Source organism: Drosophila simulans, chromosome 3L (assembly GCF_016746395.2).
Source record: "Drosophila simulans strain w501 chromosome 3L, Prin_Dsim_3.1, whole genome shotgun sequence".
In the NCBI taxonomy this organism is placed as follows: domain Eukaryota; kingdom Metazoa; phylum Arthropoda; class Insecta; order Diptera; family Drosophilidae; genus Drosophila; species Drosophila simulans.
The window spans coordinates 3432614-3453653 of NC_052522.2; the positions used below are offsets into that span (position 1 = coordinate 3432614).

Genomic DNA, 21040 nt, shown 5'->3' on the forward strand with positions numbered 1-21040 from the left:
CCCTGCATCCTCGCATCCTGGCTTCTTCTCATCCAGGACAATGGCATTGACAGGCCTGCGTCGCTTTGCGTTAAATGTCAGCGCTGCTACTGGCCCCAGTTTTATTTCCTTCGCGCTGGGGTCACGGCAATTGACCTTCCATTCATCATCCAACGAGGTTGTTTGCCCAAGCGCACTCTTGTGTGCGTTTCCCGCTGGGTCCTGTTCCGCTGTCCATTGATGTTTACCGCATTTGTTTATCGATTGGACCGGAGAAAAGTCGCGAGTTTTGGGTTACTGAAACAACAAGGACGAAATCGAGGTGGTTGCCGACTTTGGCTAATCTGTAATTATCCCCTTAAATGAGGCTGAACAACAAAGTTAGCACCGAAAGCGGAAAATATGCAAAAGAATCGGCTTATTCTTTCTAGCATTCGGAATTATATATAAGGGTATCTAAAAGTATGCATTGAAAAATCAAAACATTCAGTTGCATACTTGTAGCCACCTTTTTATGAAGTAATTTAGAAAATCATATACATTTCCAATTAGAAATCAGTGCCTACAAATCTTCTTTTACTTTATTTGAAATTGAACTTCGTAATGATGGGAATTATGCTTGTGTTGCAAGTCTACACTTCCGGTTCCTCTACATCTGTGTAAGCCTGCCTTTGTGTGGGTGAGAAGAAAAATGACGGGGAAAATGAGCAACCGAATAACTGTAAATAAGCAGTGAAGGAATGTGGCAACATCCTCGGTAAGACCGATAAGAAATTCTCCCGCGTTTCCCTGTTGCTTTTTTTTCGGCACAACGGCAACAAATGAAAGACAAAAATGCTTGTGTAATGAAAGACTTGAGCAACATAATAAATAATGACAGGGACACCGAACTCCCCATTTTTTCTCCTTATTACTTTCTGGGTTTTCCAATGCACTCCAAGCAGAAGGATGACAATTAGAAAAGCCTTTTCGAGGAGTCATCAGCGTGCATGGGAAAACTCGACGAGCAGCTTTTCCTTTCTCCAAGTTTCACTTTAACTGTGAAGAATGAGCAGCGAGTGGATTGAAGTGGGAGTTTCAAGAAACAAAAGGGATATGATTTTTTTTAAGGAGCTTTTACAGCTCGAATCTGACGTAAAGTTGAATTAAGTTGGTTACAAGAGGGTCATGCACTTTAGAACTATACAACTGATAACAAATTATAACCGGATTTCCGCTGCCACCTATAATTTATAGTTAATTAATTCACTGAAGCGATCATCTGTACTGCGACATTAAATTGTCACCTTAGTTTACCGATAGTAAAAAAGTGCCAATATAAAACGAAACCATGACAGTAAAATGAAATACGATTTCAACCGAACTGGCTGCTTATCATTGCATTAAATCGAAAATAAAAAACTATAATCTAGCCTATTTTTCAGTTTACAACTTAATCCTTAGTAATCAATTAAAAATGATTAACAAATTGTGAAAAAAAAACAGCTAATAACTATTGAGGTCCGGAAAAACGGCCTCGTTTAGCTTGTTAAGTTATTTGCGTACATCAAAACGAAAAACATTTAATAAATTATTGAAAAACAGGCCGCTGGCAAAAACCAAACACAAAAGCAGGGAAATGTGGAAACACGAAAATGGTTTTAATGACCAAAAGGCAAACAAATCATAGAGGGAAAACAAGTATCATATGCCGGGAAAATGTATGCCCACATAAATTTGTACGAGTATGTACCTAAACTGAACCGGAAACTCACTCACACATGTGCAGGCGAAAAGCAAACTTTTTGGCCAAACTCTTCATCATTTTGGCCTCTAAGAACACCCCGACGGCACTTTAACCGGTTCCATTTTAATTGTTACCGCCCCCATTCTGCCCGGCAAATGCTTTCCAAATTAATTAATAGCATTGTCTGTCTTTGGCAATTTGCCACGCCCACACACACAAACTATAAATTGAATTTTCTTATGCGTTGCTGGCAGAAATGGAGTGCGAAGAAAAATTATTTGGCTGCTCGAGCAGCGGGAAATGTGGGAAAAATCGAAAGGGGCCAACTCAGCGAAGACGAAGGAAGCCAAGCAACTGGCACACAGGCCGAAAATCCTTTTTTAATTAAATTTTCTGTACATTTTGCAGTTTTTAGGTTTGAGCGACAGGCGAGTTTCCCTCGCCAATTCCTGTCGCTCATATGTGACGAAAGGAAAACTCATGTGGTTTCCCAACGCTTTCAAGGAGTCCAAAGGAGTAACCAAAGACAAAGTTTCCACTGGCGACATTCTGGCTGCAACTCCTTCCTCCTCGTTTTTGTGTCAAGTTAATCCAATTAGTTGTTTGCCAACGTAGTTTGCACTTTGATTCCCGGCCATCTGCGTCGGGACTTCCAACTAAACTCGAGATTCCCCAACTTAATTGGACAAACCGGAGATGGATGAGTATTGATATTGATAACCGCGTTATGGATTAGCAAAAGGTCGTGACTGGAGTGACAAGGAAAAGCACTCAGTAGCACTCTTCTAACTTGGCCAATAAATGCTCAGTTTTTAATTTTTGCAAGCCGGTATTAATCATTTCTCCAATTTGAATGTTCACAAGTATCATATATATATTTCAATCTTTAAAATTTAGTTATAAATATATGTAAATAGATTTCACTTAGACTGCATTGTCTTGTGGCTTCTGATTATGCTAGTAAAGAGAATCGTCATCATAATAATTATCCCTGATAGTGCAAATTGCTTTGTTAATTAATAAAGTGTTTAATTTTTCTAGATTCGAAAGTGATTTAGCCTTCCTAAGATCTTCTCTTTGCTTCAAGTAAAATTCAGAGCAATAACTATTCGGTTCCTGGGTAGGCAGGATATTATTGAGGGCCTCTATGCGCTCATCAATTTGTCGTTCGATTAAAATGCGTTGCTCATTGTACTTATTAAATTCTATTCTTGCTTCTATCTTGTCTAACAAACGACTTTTGTCCAGTTTCACCGCTTTGCGTATGAGGTCAAGATTGCGTGTGAACTCAGAATTACCCATGCATTCACGCTCATATTTGGTTAGAATATTCTCAAGATCATCGGTTATTGTCTTATCGAGTGCAGTGTAGGGATCCACAGTAGTTGGTTCGGGAGTTCGTGCGGATGCCGCCTAAAGGATATGTACATATATATTATTTACCACAAACTACTATTTTGAGAAAAGGATTCAGAATTCTTTAATGGGTTTTAGGGTTTTCAAGATTTTACCGTCGTTGTCGATCCGGTGGTATCGGTTTCTTGGCTCTGCCCCTGTAAAATATGTTTGATGCGTACAAAGAATTTAAATTTATTGAAAATTTTTATTGATTTCAAGGTTTTACCGTCGTTGCCGATCCGGTGGTATTGTTTTCTTGGCCTTTCCCCTGTAAAATATGTTTGATGCGTACACAGAATTCATATATATTGAACATTTTTATTGATCACGCTTACCGTTGCGCCGACAACTATTCCGAGTGCAATTAGGCTCCAAATCCAAACCATGTTGTATTGTAACCACTGTTACCACTTTACAATGGTTTCAGAGCTTACCATCGCGTTTTTATAGGGGTCGACAGTGGTTCGTAATTCTAATTTAGATAAAGGAAATAGGAAATTCTTCAAGACCTGTCAGTTAAATATTTCTGTGTCTTATCTCCCAGCAAAACATTGGTTTACTGACAAAATGTTTCTTTTGTTAAATGCCTTTTTCCTATACTAACATGTCTATATACCAATATATTTATTCCCGACTAAATTGCTTTAGTTTTAAAGTTGGTTTATTATATACGAAATGCAAACTTTTTGTCATGTTTTATTGATGTTTTGATTCTCTAACCATGTTCTTTGCATACATTCGTATATATACATATATATACAGTTGGACTGATTAAAAACTTATCGAAGCCAAAGCTCTCAGGTATTATCTCTTTTCGGTTCTCTTCAAATGATCTCTCTTGTTTCATTTCACTCTCAATGTTTGCGTGCTGTATAATCCACAATTACACTGCGCTTATCAGTTGTCAAGAGCTCCAGATCCATGTACCCTACCCTGTAGTGTGTGGGGTATATGAGTTATAGTGTTTTTCTAAATTATTTATATAAAATATACTAAAGACAATGTAATTGTCATCACATGAATAGTAATTACAGAATTAAAGGTTACAAAATTATGATATTTTTAACTATTTTTGATACTTACAATTCAATTAAAATGAAATATAACAGCTTTGTCTTGAAATCAAGGTAATTCAAATTTTTTCAAATGAATTTGGCTAGGGTATATAACCTTGCACGCCACCTAAACCCACTGATTAATACCTTATCTGCAGCAGATGCTGTACGTTATGGGTTAAGTCGAATCCCCTTCCCCCCTGGTCCACAAATTCCCGGGCATGACGAGCATTTTTATGACACAGCCCGCTCAAAGCTTTTTAAAATGAGGTTTTAAAATTAAGCAAAAAAAAAAAAAGGAAATAATAACAACACACAAGGAGAGGAGATCCGCTGGCAAAATAATGAAGCTGTCCGCCGCATTCTACGGAGTTCGCTTTGTCCGGGCCTTTTCAGTGTTTTCAGTGCGGGTTCTGCAGTCGAAACCGTGTGACACTTTGCGTCCGGTATGCGTTGCTGTTGTTGTTTTGTGCTCTCCGGAAGCAAAATTAATTACAAAATATTTGCAGCTCATAATTTCATTTTGCGTGTTTACTCATTTTGCAGGCGGCCACAGCGGGCAACCCGAAAGCGGCAGAGATATCAACTGCAAAATCGGCAATATCCACGGCGACGGCAGCAGCTGCCACGCCCCTTGCCACATCCGCCCCCGCAGCGGCGGAAATCGAGCAGCTGCAACAGGCGTTAATCGAGAAACAAACGCAGCTGTATGCCCTGGAATCGGCCTGCTTGAGGGAAACGGAGCGCCAAGTGGAGCTCGAGGATAGTGTGATAGCGTGGCAGGACAAGTACGATCGGCTCTACGAATCGCACAAGCGGGTTCAGAAGGTCAACCAGAGCCTGGAGGACAAGATGCTCAAGCTGGTGGATCGAAATGCCGGCGAGAGAGCCCAGTTGACCAGCGATGTGGCCACTTTGAGTGTGCGACTCGCCCAGGCAAACTTCAACATCGCCAAGCTGCAGAGGGAAATCGTAAGTACAGAAGTTACTTCTAACAACTTTTAACTTTAATTAGTAGGCTATTGAGGGGTATGCAATTAACAAGATTGTGTTCTTTCTAGAATTTTTTGTAGTGTTCTTACACTGGTCTTATCTCTGCGAGGAGAGCAAATCTGTTGGCATTGAAATCATTTTTGATGATTGCCCTCAGTTATCGTGAAATTCTGAATTAAAAACGGTTTTAGTTATTATTTTCTTTCTTGGTACAGCCCTTCGGGCTCGGAAGTCCCAACTCATTAAGAAATTTGTTCCTTAATTTGATATGAAAAGTCGAAAAGGTAAAACGAACTCAAAGGAATACCCATCATAAAAGTTACTTTGTAGCATCCCAGCTGTTTGGCAAAAAGCGCCACTTCCATCACTTCATTCCATGACAATTTTCGGATTCCGAAAAACGCGGCAGTCCAAACAGCTTAGAGTGGATTTCCGATGTGGCCAAGACCAAGTCTCGAATTTAACAGCTGCCACAACCAGTTGAGGTCCCCAAAATCCCGGCCCTCCGTCGGATTTCAGTGCAACCAACTAATTGGCCGCCAAGTTCTAAGAGGAAACACAAACACTTTTAAGTCTGGCTCTGAATTTGGGTTTTTTCTTCCATTTTTTTTTTTGACGGTGGGGAAGGTAGACCACTGGAACCTAAAGCTTTCAGGGGGGGAGGGGGCGCTTAAGGTCTAAACAAATGAAAGGCGGCAAAGCGTTGAAAACTCAGAGTTGCACTTCTACTTACGACAACTTTCCACAGCCCGTTTTGTAGTTTGTTGCGTGGGAAAAACTAGAAAAGTTTTCCAATTCAGTTTTGTTTTTGCCATGCTGTTGCGAAAAATGCGAATATCTGCTGGCGAAAAAAGTTTTCAATTAACGCAAAACAGTAAAAATGGCAAGAAGGGAAAGCAGGACGGCGCGCAGCATATCGAAGGGGTTGGCCGGGAAACCTTTTAAAGGAGGTGTCCTGTGGGTGTCCTACGTGTTTCGGGCGAGGTGTTTGCGCAAAGCGATAGACCATGTTGCACACAATTAGTGGGACATTGCCCAAAGAGATACACTTGCAAAAAATCTGCTACTCAAATATGTCTTAAAGTCTAAAAGCATCGAGAGCTTGATTCCTTCGAGTACTTAGATTTTAGTTTGAAATTTGTCCTTTTGAAGTTTGTTTTTATGAAAGAGTACCTCAGTTTGCTAAATGACAACGTTGCACTTTTGCCAAGTGCAAGCAAACAAGGAGCTGGAAATGAGCAGAGTGGAAAGTGAACTGAAATTGAGGAGGTGCTACAGCTGCAACTGCTTTATTAACTTGTTTTTTGCCTGCTTTGTTGCTTGCCCCATCGCTTTTCCCTTGCTGCGTCGAGTGTTTGCGCAAATTAATACTTAAAAAGCATTTCCACCTCTTCAAAAGTTGCACAGTTTCTGATACGTTCCGCTTGACTTTGCTTTGTTTTTCCATTCGTTGCTGTTTTGTGCAGCGTTTTATTTCTGTCCTGGCTGCCACTTTAGAAATCCTTTTTTTTTGTTTTTCTCAAGGAGGCGCCTGCAAGTATGCAATACTTTTTAAGCGGTTTTTGGACCCCTTTGAAGGATCCAATGATGTTTTCAAGGGCTTTTGTCACACACACAAGTGCCGGGATTCGCATTTTGATTGCTGACAGGAATCGAAAGTGGTGGGGTGTGCACTTTATTGACGATAGAAAATAATTGAGCTATTGTTTTTAGGATGCTGAATTTAAGTGCGATATTTTGTATTCTAACGTTTAAGCCAGTCCACGAATATTTTAAAATGCAAGACCGCACTACGTATACGTAATATTTTCTCCCCTCCTTCCGTAAAATATCCCATTTTAAATACTTAAGTTTTTCAGACGAAAGTTATAAAGATTCTGTTTAAGTTAGGGTACTTTAGTCTCCATAATTCCCCGTTTCCAGATCATTTTTCACTTGCTATTTTTTCGCCGTCTGTTTGCTTGCAAGTCTACGAATTTTTGAAGTGAACGAATCAGACGAGACAGAAATGTAGATGGGGATAGGGAGTTTTGGGCGGTGGAGTTCGGAGTGTGGAGCGTGGAAACAACAATGTCAATAACCTTTTTGCCAGTTTTCGTTCAGTTCAGTTCTTGGCCCATCTTTCTCCTCCTGTCACTTCCTCGCATTCCGGCTGATAAAAAATCAGCACTTGGTCATGGACTGTCGCTGCGTCACGTGCCTGACTGCGGATCTCCCGATGCCATTTACCTTCTGGCTACCTACGTTCCTGGCCCCCCATTCACCATCGTTGCCAGCCCCCCATCTGTTTTGGCCATGGTTCGTTAATCTGACAGTGGCTTTTTGCATGATAGCTCGGCATTTCCGTTGCAAAACACTTAGTCGCATACTCGCCCGATGCTTCAGTTTCAGCTCATGGTCCTGGTGCACCCCCCATTCAGACCCCTTCGCATGCTCCCTGGATGTGTCCTGTAATCCTCCCAGGGCCATCATGCTTCATTGTTGTTGCCTGTTATTATTGTTTACCGCTCTTACGGGAAAATGCTGGCTGAAGAGCTCGAAACACAGGGCATTACAGAGGAAGAAATAGACAAATTGTGTTTTGATATAATCTCCATCGGTCATTAATTTTCATGGCCAGTTATCGATGCTACCTGCTATCTGTGGGGAATAGTTTCATGTTAATGCAACCAATCGAAATTTGTTAAATAAAAGTTTCTATTGTCAACTAATTAGATGTAGATTGTTTTAAAATTTGGATTTTTGTGTGCATTTGCAAAAGCTTGTCTAGAAATTTTGTCGTATGGTGATTTAAATGCTACAGCGAATAAAACAGTCGTACTCAGAAATTAATGTTGCGTACTTTATGACATCATTGAAGTGCTTTATAGTATCTTGAACAATTCAGTGACTTCATTTCTTGCTGTGCACTCCATAATATGCTGCTTCCGTTTATTCCTTTAAACCTAGCCAGCCCCTCCTGCTTTTAAATGACTACCTCCATGGCTCATTCTGCGGCTGCGTTCGAATATTTTAAATCGCCTGCCAGGAGGCAGACACCCAGGACAACAACAACACCATCGTTAGCCACGCCCTCCTTTTGTAATTCCCACTTGCATTAAATGCCGAGCAAATGTAAATATGCTCAGGGGCTGTCACCGTCCCTTTTACACAGATGTGCTTGTCCCTTTCGCTTCCGCAGGTTCCCAATGCGCCGCCTCCGTTGCAACTGGAGCAGATAAAATGCAGCAGGACTTCACGTGGCGGACTATGAACCGATTCCCAATTCCCGCTGGCACCACACACCATCTCTGCGTCGGGGTCTCAATACCCTGTCCCCTTCCACAATAACATACCTCCCATTCCATTTTCCATCTCTGGTTTTTCCTGCTTGGTAATGACGCGCTTGTGGTTTGCCTTCTGGTCTGGCTGGTCCGGATGGCTCCTGTTCCTCCTCCTGGACCTCTTGCATACGTGTGTGTAATTAATGTTTTTCACCTAAAACACAGAGAGAAATTGGAATAGAAAAAATGACGTTGGGCGCCAATTGTCAGAATATCTACTTTAGGCCAATACATGTTACTTTTACGATAATATTGCTGTTTTTTTACTTTTAAACATGGTAATCACATATTTTTCTGCAGTGCCCCAAGCACTTCAATTCTTTCCGCTTTGCAGTGGATTTTCCCCTGTTGCATGTCCCACTTTGGTGTCCAACAGACCGGTACCGGTGCAACACGGTGTATAAGCGATTGTATTGTAGGCCTTGTTTATCGGCTGATAAGCAAGGCCCAAGAAAGTATGCATTGTCTAGCAAACACGTTTTTCTCCAGGGTCCTAGGCATCTGCTTCCCTCTTAAGCTTTTGTGTGTGAGTGCGCTTAATTCCTTAAAAGTTATTTACATATTTGCCTAATGTGGCATCCCCACTAAGCACTCAGAGCCAGCTAGCCGGCTTAGGTGGGTGAGTGGGTGAATGGTGTAGTGGTTGGGCGGTGCTTTTTGTGGTTAAGTGTGTTGAGTTGGCTGCCGTTTGGCTTGCCAGTTGGCAGTTGGTTAGTGGGCTTGTTGGGCTGGTGGGCGGGTGAGCACTGTTGAAATTGCTTTTTGGCCCCGAAAACCCAATCTGTCTGTGATTTAACCGACAATAAGCCGAATCAAATAATAGAAATTCCGGAGTGATTAAATTATCAAATGCTTTAAGTGGGTTGGAGTTGGTAATGAGACAGGGCAGGCATCGAGTTATATAATGAAATTTTGCAGAAGATTAAGCCAGATGGTTGTGCAAATAAAGAGCGAAACAACGAAGCTTATTAAATATTTATGACGGATTTTGGAAAGCTTATATTCCGTTATGAATTTATACACACTTTGAATGATTTAATTTGGAAAAGCTATTCATTTGAACTCAGAATGTACCACCTTTAATATTGCTCTCTAAAAATAGTTGATTTAATTTCTTATTTTTCAGTCTAGCCTAAGCTGCACTGAATTTTAATTAAATACACATACAAATTGTTAGCAACATCAATTATTGTTTGCCTGCGAAAACATTGGAACTTTCATCAAACTGGAACACAATCCATTGTTATTTTCCATAAAACGTTCAGTTTTAATTTCAAAAATCCGTAGAAATATTCCACCCTTTTGCTGTGGAACACTTGATCCCCTACCCCCCGCCACGCCCCCATAAAGAATATGCGAAAATCCGGCATTCAATCAACGGGCATCGTCGCCTCTATAAATCCCCGGTGCATATCCCCCATAATACCCATAACTATACGTTATCTGCGAGTGAAGGCAAAAGTAAACAATTCGGAATTCCTTTCCACTTCATCCTGTACTGCCCATGCCCACAAACATTTTTCCAGTTCGTTTTGCGTGTTCGGTCTTTTTTAATTTCCCCGCACAAACAATGGAAATGGTTCCGGGTGCATGTGAAATGAACCAAAACAACGACAGTGGCAGTAGCAACACGACCGGAAAATATGCGGCCAAAATGCACGTAGACGACCGTAGAGCAGAACCGTAAACCGTAAAACACACGGAAACACACGAAAACTGAAAGTTGAACCGCTCCAAAGCGGAAAACACGGCCAAAAAGAAGTTGGGCAAAAAATTGTTTCATATTACAGCAATAACAGTGCGGAAAAATCAGAGCCGAGTTTTCAGTCATGATAGGAATCCATTTTGCCTTTGGTCGGGGCCACATAAAACCTAAATGCTAAAAAAAAAACCCATAAGCGGTGGGCAGAAATTACCCAAAAAAACACAGGTGCAAAGAGCAGAAGTTTGGCCAAAAAAAAGGTAAAATTGGCGGAGGGAAAAAGGGGAGAAAGGAAGCCATAGACACACACTAAATAGCCAAGGCAACTGGTCAGGATGTGCAGGTTTACATTCGACCAAACTTTTCGGGCTATAAATGTCTATTCGGGCGAAGAAAGCAGAGAAACGGATCCGGCCATATATACCAATCCAGAAAAAAGGACAAAGTAAGTGGGTGTTGGAGGATAGGTAAATTGACTGATACTCCCAGGCAGATGGATGGTTTCGATAAATTGCACACATAGTTGGGCAAACTGATAGGTGAAAGGATATATAGATCAGCAGGCAGATTAATAGATTCTCAGGTGGATTGATGGATAAAGAAATTGGCAAGTAGAAGAATAGCTAGCTCTACAATTTTCTATCTCTAATTTTAAAAATCTATCTTTACCAAGCAAACGAATAATTTAAAGACATTTATAACTTCTACCATCCTACCCAAATATAAACGTCTGCCCATCTTAAACTTTTGAGTTTAGCCTCCTTTCCCTAAATATACATGTTTATAATTGCAGAAATATAAGATAAAATATATGTACATAAACAAAACCCAAGAATAGCGGAAAATCTCTTTCTCATACCTTTTTTCTCTACTTCTGCCCTTGCCACCCATTTTCCTTGGCCATTTAAGTGGCAGACTGTTGCTCGTGCGCCGCGTTTTTGGCCCAAATGACGGCCTTATATTTCGAGCCTTTGCAACAAATCGATATTTTAAGCATTTTAATGTCTGCGCCAAACGCAAAACGTTGGCGCCAAGTTCCAAGTTGCTTTTTTCGTGCTCAGGGTTGAGTGTCCGTGTCCGTAGCCATGTCCACGTCCATGGTTGTGGCGCCATCTATATATACTTTGGTACACTGAAACAAATGCCACCGAAATCAATAGTGTGTGGAGGGCAATAAATAAGTGAGAAGGTGATAAGTAGTACACCTCTAAACAAATGCCACAGAAATTAGTAATGTACAACACTACTTTCTGTAGATTACAATACTTTTTTTCCAGTACAACTTCGTAGCTGTTTCAGCCTTAATTGAGGTTCAACCCTAGTGCCGACTACATGTGCACCTCATATTTTTTATGCAATTAGCCTTAATTCGGTGAATCAATCATGATAGCAGCTTTACTTACTTTGCTCAACTTTGGTCCCTCATTTATTTTTAGTGGCCGGAATTCACGTTTTAACCCTCTAGCGCCAACGGGGGTGCTATATTTAGTCCTACACATCGGATTGTGTCCGCCCCACATGTGTGTCTACATGTGCAAAAGCTTTAGTTTTGAGAGCAATTTAAGCTGAAGTGGGTTGATTTCGAACGGTTAGTGGTAGTGGGTGAGTGGTGTGGGGGATTTGCATGCCAAAAGCAGAAAATGCTCAAGTGGCTGGAAAGATAAATTAATGTGGCAGGTAGAGAGGAAATGCTCAAGTATACTTTACATAAATGTGGCCAATTTCAGGGCTCAAGATGTTGAAAGAACGCTTATCGAGAGCTGGTGAAATTAGAAGAAGCATCTGATACGGGCCAATTACAAAGGCTATCAACGGGTTTCTAAACCGTAATTGAACAAGTGCGGTTCTATGAGGCAGTTCAGGGAAATCGGACCTGATACTTTATCCAAAGTGTTCGGAAACCGCCAGTGTTAGAAGAGTTCCAGAAAAGTAATTTGCTAAAGGAGCTGTGCGGTTGTCAGTTACATTTTGTACCAGTTTTAACCCCACCTGCGCACAGATTTGCTATTCTATCTTCAACTTTTAAACTTGTTGAAACAATTTAGAAGGCGCTTGCCCTCCCCTTGCCTCATAAGTCCAAAAAGCCTGCCATATATTTTTATTATTTGTATAACAACAGCACACACATCGCACAGTGGCGTCGTTTTACAATGAAATCTGCACAATGCAAGGCGCCCAAATTGTTGGATGCAAAATCTGTTAGGCAAACAAAATGCCAAAATGAAAAATGGCAAAATCAAAAGCTGCAAATACAAATGCATATACATATATATCAGTGCATGTGCAGCGTTATTCCTGGAATTACATGCAACTTTCATGTCCGCCCACTCTGCCACCCATTTCCACATGTGTCTGAGTTCCTGAGTGGGATGATGTGGGGGGTTATGACCGGCTTGGAGTTATGCAATTTTCATTCCAAACTTTTCTCCCAGCGCTCCCAGTGCTCAGCCATTAATGCCAGCGCCAGTGTGGCCATGTGCACAAAAGAGTTTTCGCTGCGGACCATTAGTTGGCAGCTTTTTAATTTGCTCGCTTCCTGCAGTGCGGCGATTAAAGCCAAGTGTCAACTGTTGTTAGCCTTCTCTGGCGTTTGTTTAGCTCTGTGGCTGATTGTCCTTCAAATTGGATGACAAAATGAGTCCATGGAGGATGCGAGAAATTGACAATAAACTCCCGGGGAAATGTGTTACTTTCAGAAATTGTTTACGAATAATTGAACACCGCTTTGTAGTTAAGGCCCTTGTAGAAAGTGATTCAATTAAAGCCACATTCTATGGTTATTATGCCTAATGTGTAATTCTTTCTATATATATCTTTGATTCAATTAAAGCCACATTCTATGGTTATTATGCCTAATGTGTAATTCTTTCTATATATATCTTTTTTTTCTGCCAAGAACTTTATATTTATGTTATGGCAGAAAGGCGCTTTTGTTACATGCTTGCAGTAGTCGCAAACTTTAGTGTGAACATCTATTGAAAACTTGAAGACCAACTTAGCAGATCTCATCTGAGAGCACAATAGATCTTTAGGCGGATTGGAGTTTTCCCATTAGTATGGCCCCAGCCCCGACCATTTGTCAAATCCGATGCGTACTATTTGCCATGTAACAACTGCGGAATGGGGGTCCTGACCCGGTGGGGGGTGGTCTCGGGATTTGGACCCAAGAACTGGTAGTCTTGTGTCTCTGCACTTGATGTATGCATATCGAATTGCCCTTAGCGAACTGTAAAGGGAAACTTGCCTGGCTGCGGCACGCAAATCAGCAATATATCATTGTGTCTGCCGGTGCTCCACTGTAGCCGTCTCTTTCGCATCGGCAGAGGCTGTCCCTTTCGCTTTGTTCTACGCTAAGAGAAGGCTTAAGTGGCATGCAAAAAATTCGCAACGGCTGTCCGTCAGTCAGTCAGAAGGCAAAAGCCAAGTGCTGCATTACGGTGAAGTTTCCTTTGGGTTTTTATTCCTTCACAAGCTTTTCCCTCTCCGCTTTTATCACTTTTGTTGTCTTTTAGTTTCTGATTAGTTTCCTTTGGCTTCGTGGGGTTATTTATTATCTGGCGCAAAGTGTGGCAATCATTTACATAAATCAATCTTGATGGCCTCTCTTGGCAGCGCTCCGTAGAATGCCCAAGCGGGTTAAAGTGCCAGATCCTGTGCACTTCAAGAATTGGTCGTGAAGTTGTTGGGCCTACAATTAATGGAGTAAGGACAATTATCCAAAAGATTTGATTTGTTTTAAGGTAGTGTTACTAACAAATTGAAAATAATGCGTACTTAAGGACATTTCCTATTCAAGTATCCAAAGCTATTACATTTTTTTTTGTTCTGTACCCACAATCCCTGCTAAGCCTTGCACATTATTCCGAGCAGTTTTTGCTATCCCCTAAGTAATTGGAATTTATTAAATATCTCTACATTTTGTTTCTTTGTTTTCTTTCATTTCGATCTTAATCCGCAATCTTCTTTGCATTTCGTTTGTTCGATTCAATGTAAGCGGATTTGTTTTTAAAATAATGTTATTCGGTTTTATTTCGCAATCCTACTTATCCTTTATGCATTTACAACCATTGGGAGACGGACATTGCGCATACGCCGCGTTGCACGTGCGTCCTGTAAAACAGTTGTTCCCATTTTTACGAATTTGTCCGTACTTCTGCGCTTCCGTCGAAGTCATAAAACTTGTGCAACTGCACAAGGTAGGGAAAAAATATCCAGCTTAACTTTGTTGTTTAGTGTAAAAGCTTTACAACGCGCTGTTGTTGTTCGTTTGGTATTTGTTGGTTGTTCGGTTGCTTCTACTTTTACTTTGTGCACATTATCACTTTGCTCGGCTGCTTACCAGAGTGAAAACTTTGTTCGATCTTTTTCCCGCAAAATGGAAAACGTGAAGAACCCCGGGAAAAACAAGAAAATTGTGAGCAAATAGTTTGCCTGGCACTTTAAGCACTTTGGCAACACATTTGAAACACCTTTGGTTGGTCTTTTAGCAACAAAATGGCCCCCTATATATACAACACATATATTTCATCCCCCCCTTTTTGAGGCTTCAAAGTTTTAACCCCCGAATATTGCCTTTTTTCTGTGCGGTCCTCGTTTTGGCATAGCATTTTCTCAGCACGAGTGTGTGTGCTATTTCATTTTTGGCCTTTTTTCAAGTGTGCCGGCCTGCTAAATAAATAAATTTGAAATAAATATTAAATAAATAGAGCAGACGACCGGCAGCAATTGAGGCAGTCAGCCAAAAAGAGTTATGAATTTTTGCATTGCTAAGCTGCCTTGGTTTGCTGAATTTCCCATAAATCAATAAGGCTTTTAAAAAGAACTATTCTTCTGAAGGAATATTTGAGTAAACTTCTTTAAGAACATATAGATATTAAATTCCTCGCGATAACTTCACCATTTAGCACATCTATCAAACTGTTGCTTCTGCGCTAACTTTTCGCTCAGGACCTTAACTATTCATTAGTACGTTCAGGGTTGCGTACCTTCCCATTTGATTTATGGTCACTGGCCGACTCACTCACTCACATTCATCAATTTGGCTAAGTTATTCACACACGCCTCGAATCCTTTTCAGCCATCTCACCGTAACCAAACACTCCACACTAATTGCGACTGCTTAGCGTTGCTCTCGCCGAAACACTCTGCTTCCATTTCCATCTGCGGATACGCCTGCTTGCCGCAGAGTTTTCTTTATTGTTTTCCATGCCCCGCATTTGCACGGTGGCTTTCCAACCACTGTTTCCCTTTTTTTGTTCGACACGCAAATAAATTTTCTTTTCCTGTGCAACGTACGTTCCCAAAGTGACGAACCGGGAAAACAACCAAAGCAAATCACATACATTGTGGGTGCACTCAGAAAGTAATATAAATAAAATACAGTTTGAAATTCAGAACACTTAATTAATTGAAAATTATATTCATTTTACTTAAGAGAATTAGGCATGACACTAAATAAAGTATTTAATAAATTTTAAAATTACTTATTGATTTGAAAGTTTAATACTTTTTTTCGCGTGTAAGGTGTACAATCTCTTTTCCTAACCCTGCAACACGTGCACGTATGAATGTAACAATGCGTATACTTAATCCCGAGTTTTCCTTGGGCATTTGTAATTACAGTGATTCCTTCCATTCTCCTTATGCTATCCTTTTTTTTCGGTTCTCTTTTGTTGTAAATCATAATTTGTTGTGTTGCTTTCACTGCGCGACTGCATTGTTTTTGGCATTTGGCGCCAACTGGCTGCATGATGATTCATCGTGATATGTTTTTCCCGGATTTTCCACCCATTTTCCTCGCCCGGCTTGTTCTTTTCAGCATTTCGCACGTTTCGCTTACGCAATGTCGACGGCCTTTTATAATTTTTTTTTTCGTGTCTGCCGTTCCCTTTGATTTTATTTTATATTTCGTGTTTCGGTTGAAACGCATTTTATGGAAAATCTGTTTTTTATCGATCCGTCAATTTAATTTTGGCGTGATTCCCACATGGCCAATGGGTATGTGAATTATTGAGGAGCATATTGATTGGCGCAAACTCCGTATTTTATAAAGTTAAAAAAGCAAGTGAAATTATTAGATTTTAGAATAATTTTTATCAAAGATCCATTAATTTTGCTGCCAGAGAGTTATAGCCATTTCTAAACGACTGCTAATCAAGAGATCCGTATAAATTAAGCAATTCATTTTGTGTGTCAAACTTGGTCATAATACAGTCGTTGCCATTATCCTCACACCCCGTCCACCTTAACTGATTTTCTTGTGTGTGAATCCTGGAATCATGGCGAGTGTCCTGCTGTCATGATATCCCGATGTCCTTGGCTGCTGCTGCTTTATGGGCCAGCTGTCAGCTGCGTTCGTCGCCGGGCATTTCAACGCCGTGCCTGTCATGCAAATATATTGTCCTTTTTAATTAAAACACAAGCCTCAAATTAGTGCTGCACACAGAATATCTCACACACACACAATTTTCTTGACCCGAAAACCGAAATAAGTTTTCCCCTGCTCTACGAATTTTTTTAATGAAGTCACAGGGTTGATGATGATGTTACAATATTTGGATTTTAGATTGAAAGATTTGATGGCCTTTGGGGCTCGTTCACGATGATTTTCCACATTTTTTCACACTGATTTTTGCCTTTTCTTGCCGGAGTTAAGGGGACATTTTTCTTTTTATTTCGCCAGACACACATCGACCCATATAAGCATTTCTTTCGACCTCCTTGATGTGTTTCATGTGTAATTTTGCAGTCGCTCATTAAAAATAATTACATCTGCTTTTGGTAAGAAATAGAAAGGAAAAAAGTACGCAAACCCACAGAAAAGAAAATAAAAGGAGGGTAAAAAGAAAAGGCAGAAATTCTGGTTTCTTACTCTGGCATTAACCAGACCTCTTAAAAGGAAATTTAAATAAGTTCTAACCCAACTCGATTTCATATTTAAGTAATTCACATTTTATGTGCTGAAGAAGGCTAGCTTTAAAATGATTTTCATTTCGGTTTTGTGGTCAAACTTGTGATAAAGATGTCCTTGCACACAGATATATTAGCATAAATCAACAAAAACACACGCCAGGGTGAAAAGATTAGCTTCATCTTTCGGGGGTTGGACTTCCTCGAAGTCAAGAAGCCTGCGAACTATGGGCTCTCGAGCTAGACCAAGTGGATCTTGGGTTTTTGGATTTTCAAATTGAAGCAACATAAAACACAAAACACAAATGCAAACAGCACACATCTACATTTATGGCCATTTCCATGATTGACCGACTCGAATGTGTGCGAGAGTGTTTGGATAAGGATACGTATACGCAATGTGGATATAGTGAGGGTGGCGAACAATAATGTACGACCATGTCCTTCTGTCATTCAGACTGTGCGTGATGAATAAATGATGCGCCCCATACAAGTTTCAATGGTTTTGCTTTAGTTTTGCCTTTTCCAACAGTCGGAAGGAAGTCGGATTTTGATATGCGCGGTGGAAAAGGTACATTAACTTTGTGAATGGGAATGTGAAAAGTTTGCCACGAACGAATCGAAATGATTCGGGTTTAACTGTTGATATACGAGTATGTCTTATGTTGGCATTGATTGCATTCCCAGGAAGTTTCGCCCATAAAAGGATTTTACTTGACGGGCTTATTGTATTCCAATATATATAGGTAGAGTCATTATGTTCTTCATGCTTATAAATTCCGCATAAATATCTTCTCAATATCGCAATCATACTACAAAAAGTGAAACTACGATGATAGTGAGCTGTGTTAAACTTAAGAGCTTGTCTATAACGACACTTTCAGCACTTTGATACCCCCTATGAATGGGATTACTGCCATGCCAATCATCTTAAGGGTATCCAGCGCCCTTTAGCCTTCATTAGCTGCAACCCTTTTAATGCTCGCCATGTGTTGCATAATATTTCTTTGGGCGAGAAATAAAAATGTAAATTCTACAAATTTGCCACGCACAAGCGAGCATTAAACCCTTGCCACAAAAAATATATACACATATGTATATATGTATGTATGCCATTGGGCATAGTAAACCGCCCAATCATCAGTGGGTCCTGATGGTTTTTTGGCCAATTTATTTGCTTTTGGCAATGCTCAAAGTCGCATTCCCTTTCGTTTTTTCACCTCCGCCCATGTCTGGCTCCATTTGGGCATTGTGCAAATTCTGTGTATTTAATGCAGTGCCAAAATGTTTAACTTGGCCCAAAAGCGGAGTGTACACAATCCCCCGCTCCACCCTCTTGTACTCCCTAAATGCCACTTGGCAATGTTTACGCTTATGCTAATTTTTGGGTCCATGTACGATGCGAGCGTATTTATGGGGAAATGTTGACATTTCAGCATTTTCTCGGTCTCGGTGTTTCTGCCCAGCCAAATATCCGGCCAACACATGTAGCTCAGTTTTTCCTGATTATACGGATTTGGATTGCAGCTGTAGTCCTAATTCAGCTCGGAGGAGGAGGCAGCTCCAGATTAATCGCATAAATCCGAATGCCAGAATGCAGCCAAGCTCAAACTAATTGGGCAGATTCATAAGCTAGCAAAAAAATGTGGATTGCGCTTAATTTATAGTTTTCTGAAGTAAAACAGAAATATTTATTCTGTTCAGAAGTGATAAAGATAATAATAAAGATAATTTCATTAATTTATTTTTTGTATTTTTGTGTTTTTAAGTAATTTTCTCGCAGTGCACTGCCATCATCTCGACGCATCTTGCTGCACTAAATGTCCTGACATGAATGACATGCAGATTCACTTAGCTCAAATGCCTGTCTCCGTCTATCTGCCAGCTGGTCCATCCGCCCACTTGGTGGTGCAATCAACCCGCAGTGGGTGGTGCTGCACTCCACCCACTGTGCCCCTGCACCACTGTACCCCACCACCCCACCATAGTAAACCCTTCTTCTGCGCTGCGTTGGCAAGGCTTTTGAGCAACTAATTAGATTCAGCCGCCCCTGAGCCAAAACCCCCTTTAGCAGTAACTTAATTTACTATGCAATTCTGATGCTCTTGTTCTTGCTGTTGTTGTTGTTGTTGCTGTCATCTGTGGAAATTAATTTTCTCATAATTTAGTTGGCATTTGCATTTGTGGTTTTGATTTTGCGGTTGGTCGAACTTAAAGACGAGCGAAACCGCATTCGCAAAAACGTGAAATAGAAGCGTGGAAATGGGGAGAAAAATGTTAATTAGAGTTGGAAAATTACCGTGTTTAGTGGGCGTGAGGCAGTAGTACAAGCTGGGTAGTAGTAGTAGGAAAACTGTGCCACATAATTAACCATAATATTTGTGCACATGCATCGTCAGATGTAGGCTAACATGTGTGTGTGTGTGTGCGTGTGTGTCTGTGGGGCGGAAATCTCTCGTGGACCAAATGACACAAACAGAGCTCCAACTTGCTTGTCCGGGGGCCATTTTCCACCCAAAAACAGGGGTTGGGACCTAAACGTTTATGCGGGCCTAATCGGAACTGAATAGTTGTTAATGGCTATGCTGGAGAAATGTATGTTTGTAATTTAAATTGCCAAAACATGTATGGCCAGTTGGGCTAATTTTGTTTCCATGTACTGAAGCACATGTCGTATTAATTAAATCTTTATGGTTAGTTTTGTACGAAATTTATTAGAAGACATGCTAGCAAGAGCTAAAAAATACATATATTTAATATTTAAGTATATAATGAAAATGAATATATTGCCTTTGATTCATCTAAATGGTCAGGTGTTTAAGTGGAATTTGATGTCAACTTTAAGCGGGCTATAAAATAAACACCTAAATAGTTTATGACCGCCCAATTGCAATGACTTTACTCCCATGCAACGCTTTATTTGATTTAACTCGAAAGTGTAGTTTCGTCTGGCCCAATTTGATTGTTTTTCCCGGTCATAATGAATTTATTATTCATTATGAAGCTGGCACCTCGCGGCTATTTGACAATTTCGCATGCTATTCATAAACTTGCGACCATGTCGCCTGTCAGCACGTTTTATTGGCGAATCAAAAGCCACCGCAAATGGCAAACATACATGCATGTCACCTCGCCGGAATTTCCACGTTTTCCCCCAAACCCGTTTTCCCTATTTCCAGGAGCTCTGGCTTTGGCTTGCGGTCAGCTGTTGGTCAGCAAACAAGCGTGAAATTGCACAAAAGCCGTGACGAACTCTAAGCCACCGGAAAAGGGAGCCTACACAAAAAAAAGGGAAGAAAAACCGCACAAACAGAGGTACAAAAGGCAATCAGACGTGCGGCCTACGAATCTGCTCCGCTTTTCCTTTACTGCCGACAAACCCACTCGCGTTTTTCCGCGCTTTTCCTCTTTTATTGCAGGCTTGCAGCCGCAAAGTATGCAACGAATTTCATGTCGCATAGAATATAGTAGTTTAATTTAATGGGCGATTTAATTTTATCTCAGGTATTACTACATATACAAAACATAGGAAAAATGAACTAATACCCTATGATGTTAAGATATATTCAAAAATGTATTCTGAATCTACTCTGTGAACTACAAAACCTTTTTAAAGAGTACATCCTTTACCGCTATTTAACTTTACACGTCACTCGTCACTCGCCGTAAAAAGCGATATCCTTTCGCCACATCGCTCGCAATTAATCCCGTTTTAATGATGTTTGATTTGGAGCCAATGCCAGCATCTAGCTACATGAGGGTTCATTTGGGGAAGGGGTAGTTTTTATGGGCTGCTAATTAAATGCATACAATTAGCTTACACACGCTAATGATTCAATTATCTTTATTACTTCCCTGGCATGCACTCGGTGCTGCAATCACGCAATGCACGCTAAATATGTGGAGCAGGGAGCTTTTTGCTTTTAATTAAAACCAATTCGGATTCGAATCGATG

The 21040-nt window shown here is 40.6% G+C and overlaps 2 protein-coding genes across 8 annotated transcripts in view; one reads left to right on the forward strand and one right to left on the reverse strand.

The window, feature by feature from the left end:
* Nucleotides 1-21040, forward strand: part of LOC6736651 (ras guanine nucleotide exchange factor B) — a 37591-nt gene that overhangs the window by 8446 nt on the left and 8105 nt on the right. For 2 of the 3 annotated variants that reach the window (XM_016170789.3, XM_016170787.3), the window contains exons 1-2: nucleotides 4472-4604; nucleotides 4705-5130. In XM_016170789.3, the coding sequence (XP_016030245.2) occupies nucleotides 4503-4604; nucleotides 4705-5130 (528 nt within the window). In that variant the 5' untranslated portion in view covers nucleotides 4472-4502. Of the gene's footprint in view, nucleotides 1-4471; nucleotides 4605-4704; nucleotides 5131-21040 lie in introns of those variants that run through there. The other variant, XM_016170788.3, reaches the window with a different exon arrangement.
* On the reverse strand, nucleotides 2515-3848 carry LOC27207649. 5 transcript variants are annotated; one of them, XM_044922991.1, is made up of 5 exons: nucleotides 3720-3848; nucleotides 3439-3575; nucleotides 3330-3371; nucleotides 3217-3258; nucleotides 2515-3118 (listed from the first exon to the last, which is right to left on the reverse strand). In XM_044922991.1, the coding sequence occupies exons 2-5, from the start codon at nucleotides 3487-3489 to the stop codon at nucleotides 2663-2665; spliced, it is 591 nt and encodes a 196-aa protein (XP_044778926.1). In that variant the 5' UTR covers nucleotides 3490-3575; nucleotides 3720-3848; the 3' UTR covers nucleotides 2515-2662. The 5 variants fall into 5 exon arrangements, with proteins under 5 accessions (XP_044778926.1, XP_016030247.1, XP_044778927.1 ...); XM_016183340.3 differs by having other exon boundaries at nucleotides 3708-3848; XM_044922992.1 differs by lacking the exon at nucleotides 3330-3371 and having other exon boundaries at nucleotides 3708-3847.

Excerpts from the sequence above, each read along its gene's own strand:
- LOC27207649 (XM_044922991.1), bottom strand. The coding sequence starts at position 3,489 with ATGGTTTGGATTTGGAGCCTAATTGCACTCGGAATAGTTGTCGGCGCA. Across the intron at positions 3,259-3,329 it reads CCACCGGATCGGCAACGACG|GGGCAGAGCCAAGAAACCGA; the intron begins GTAAAACCTTGA and ends CATATTTTACAG. Across the intron at positions 3,119-3,216 it reads CCACCGGATCGACAACGACG|GCGGCATCCGCACGAACTCC; the intron begins GTAAAATCTTGA and ends CATATCCTTTAG.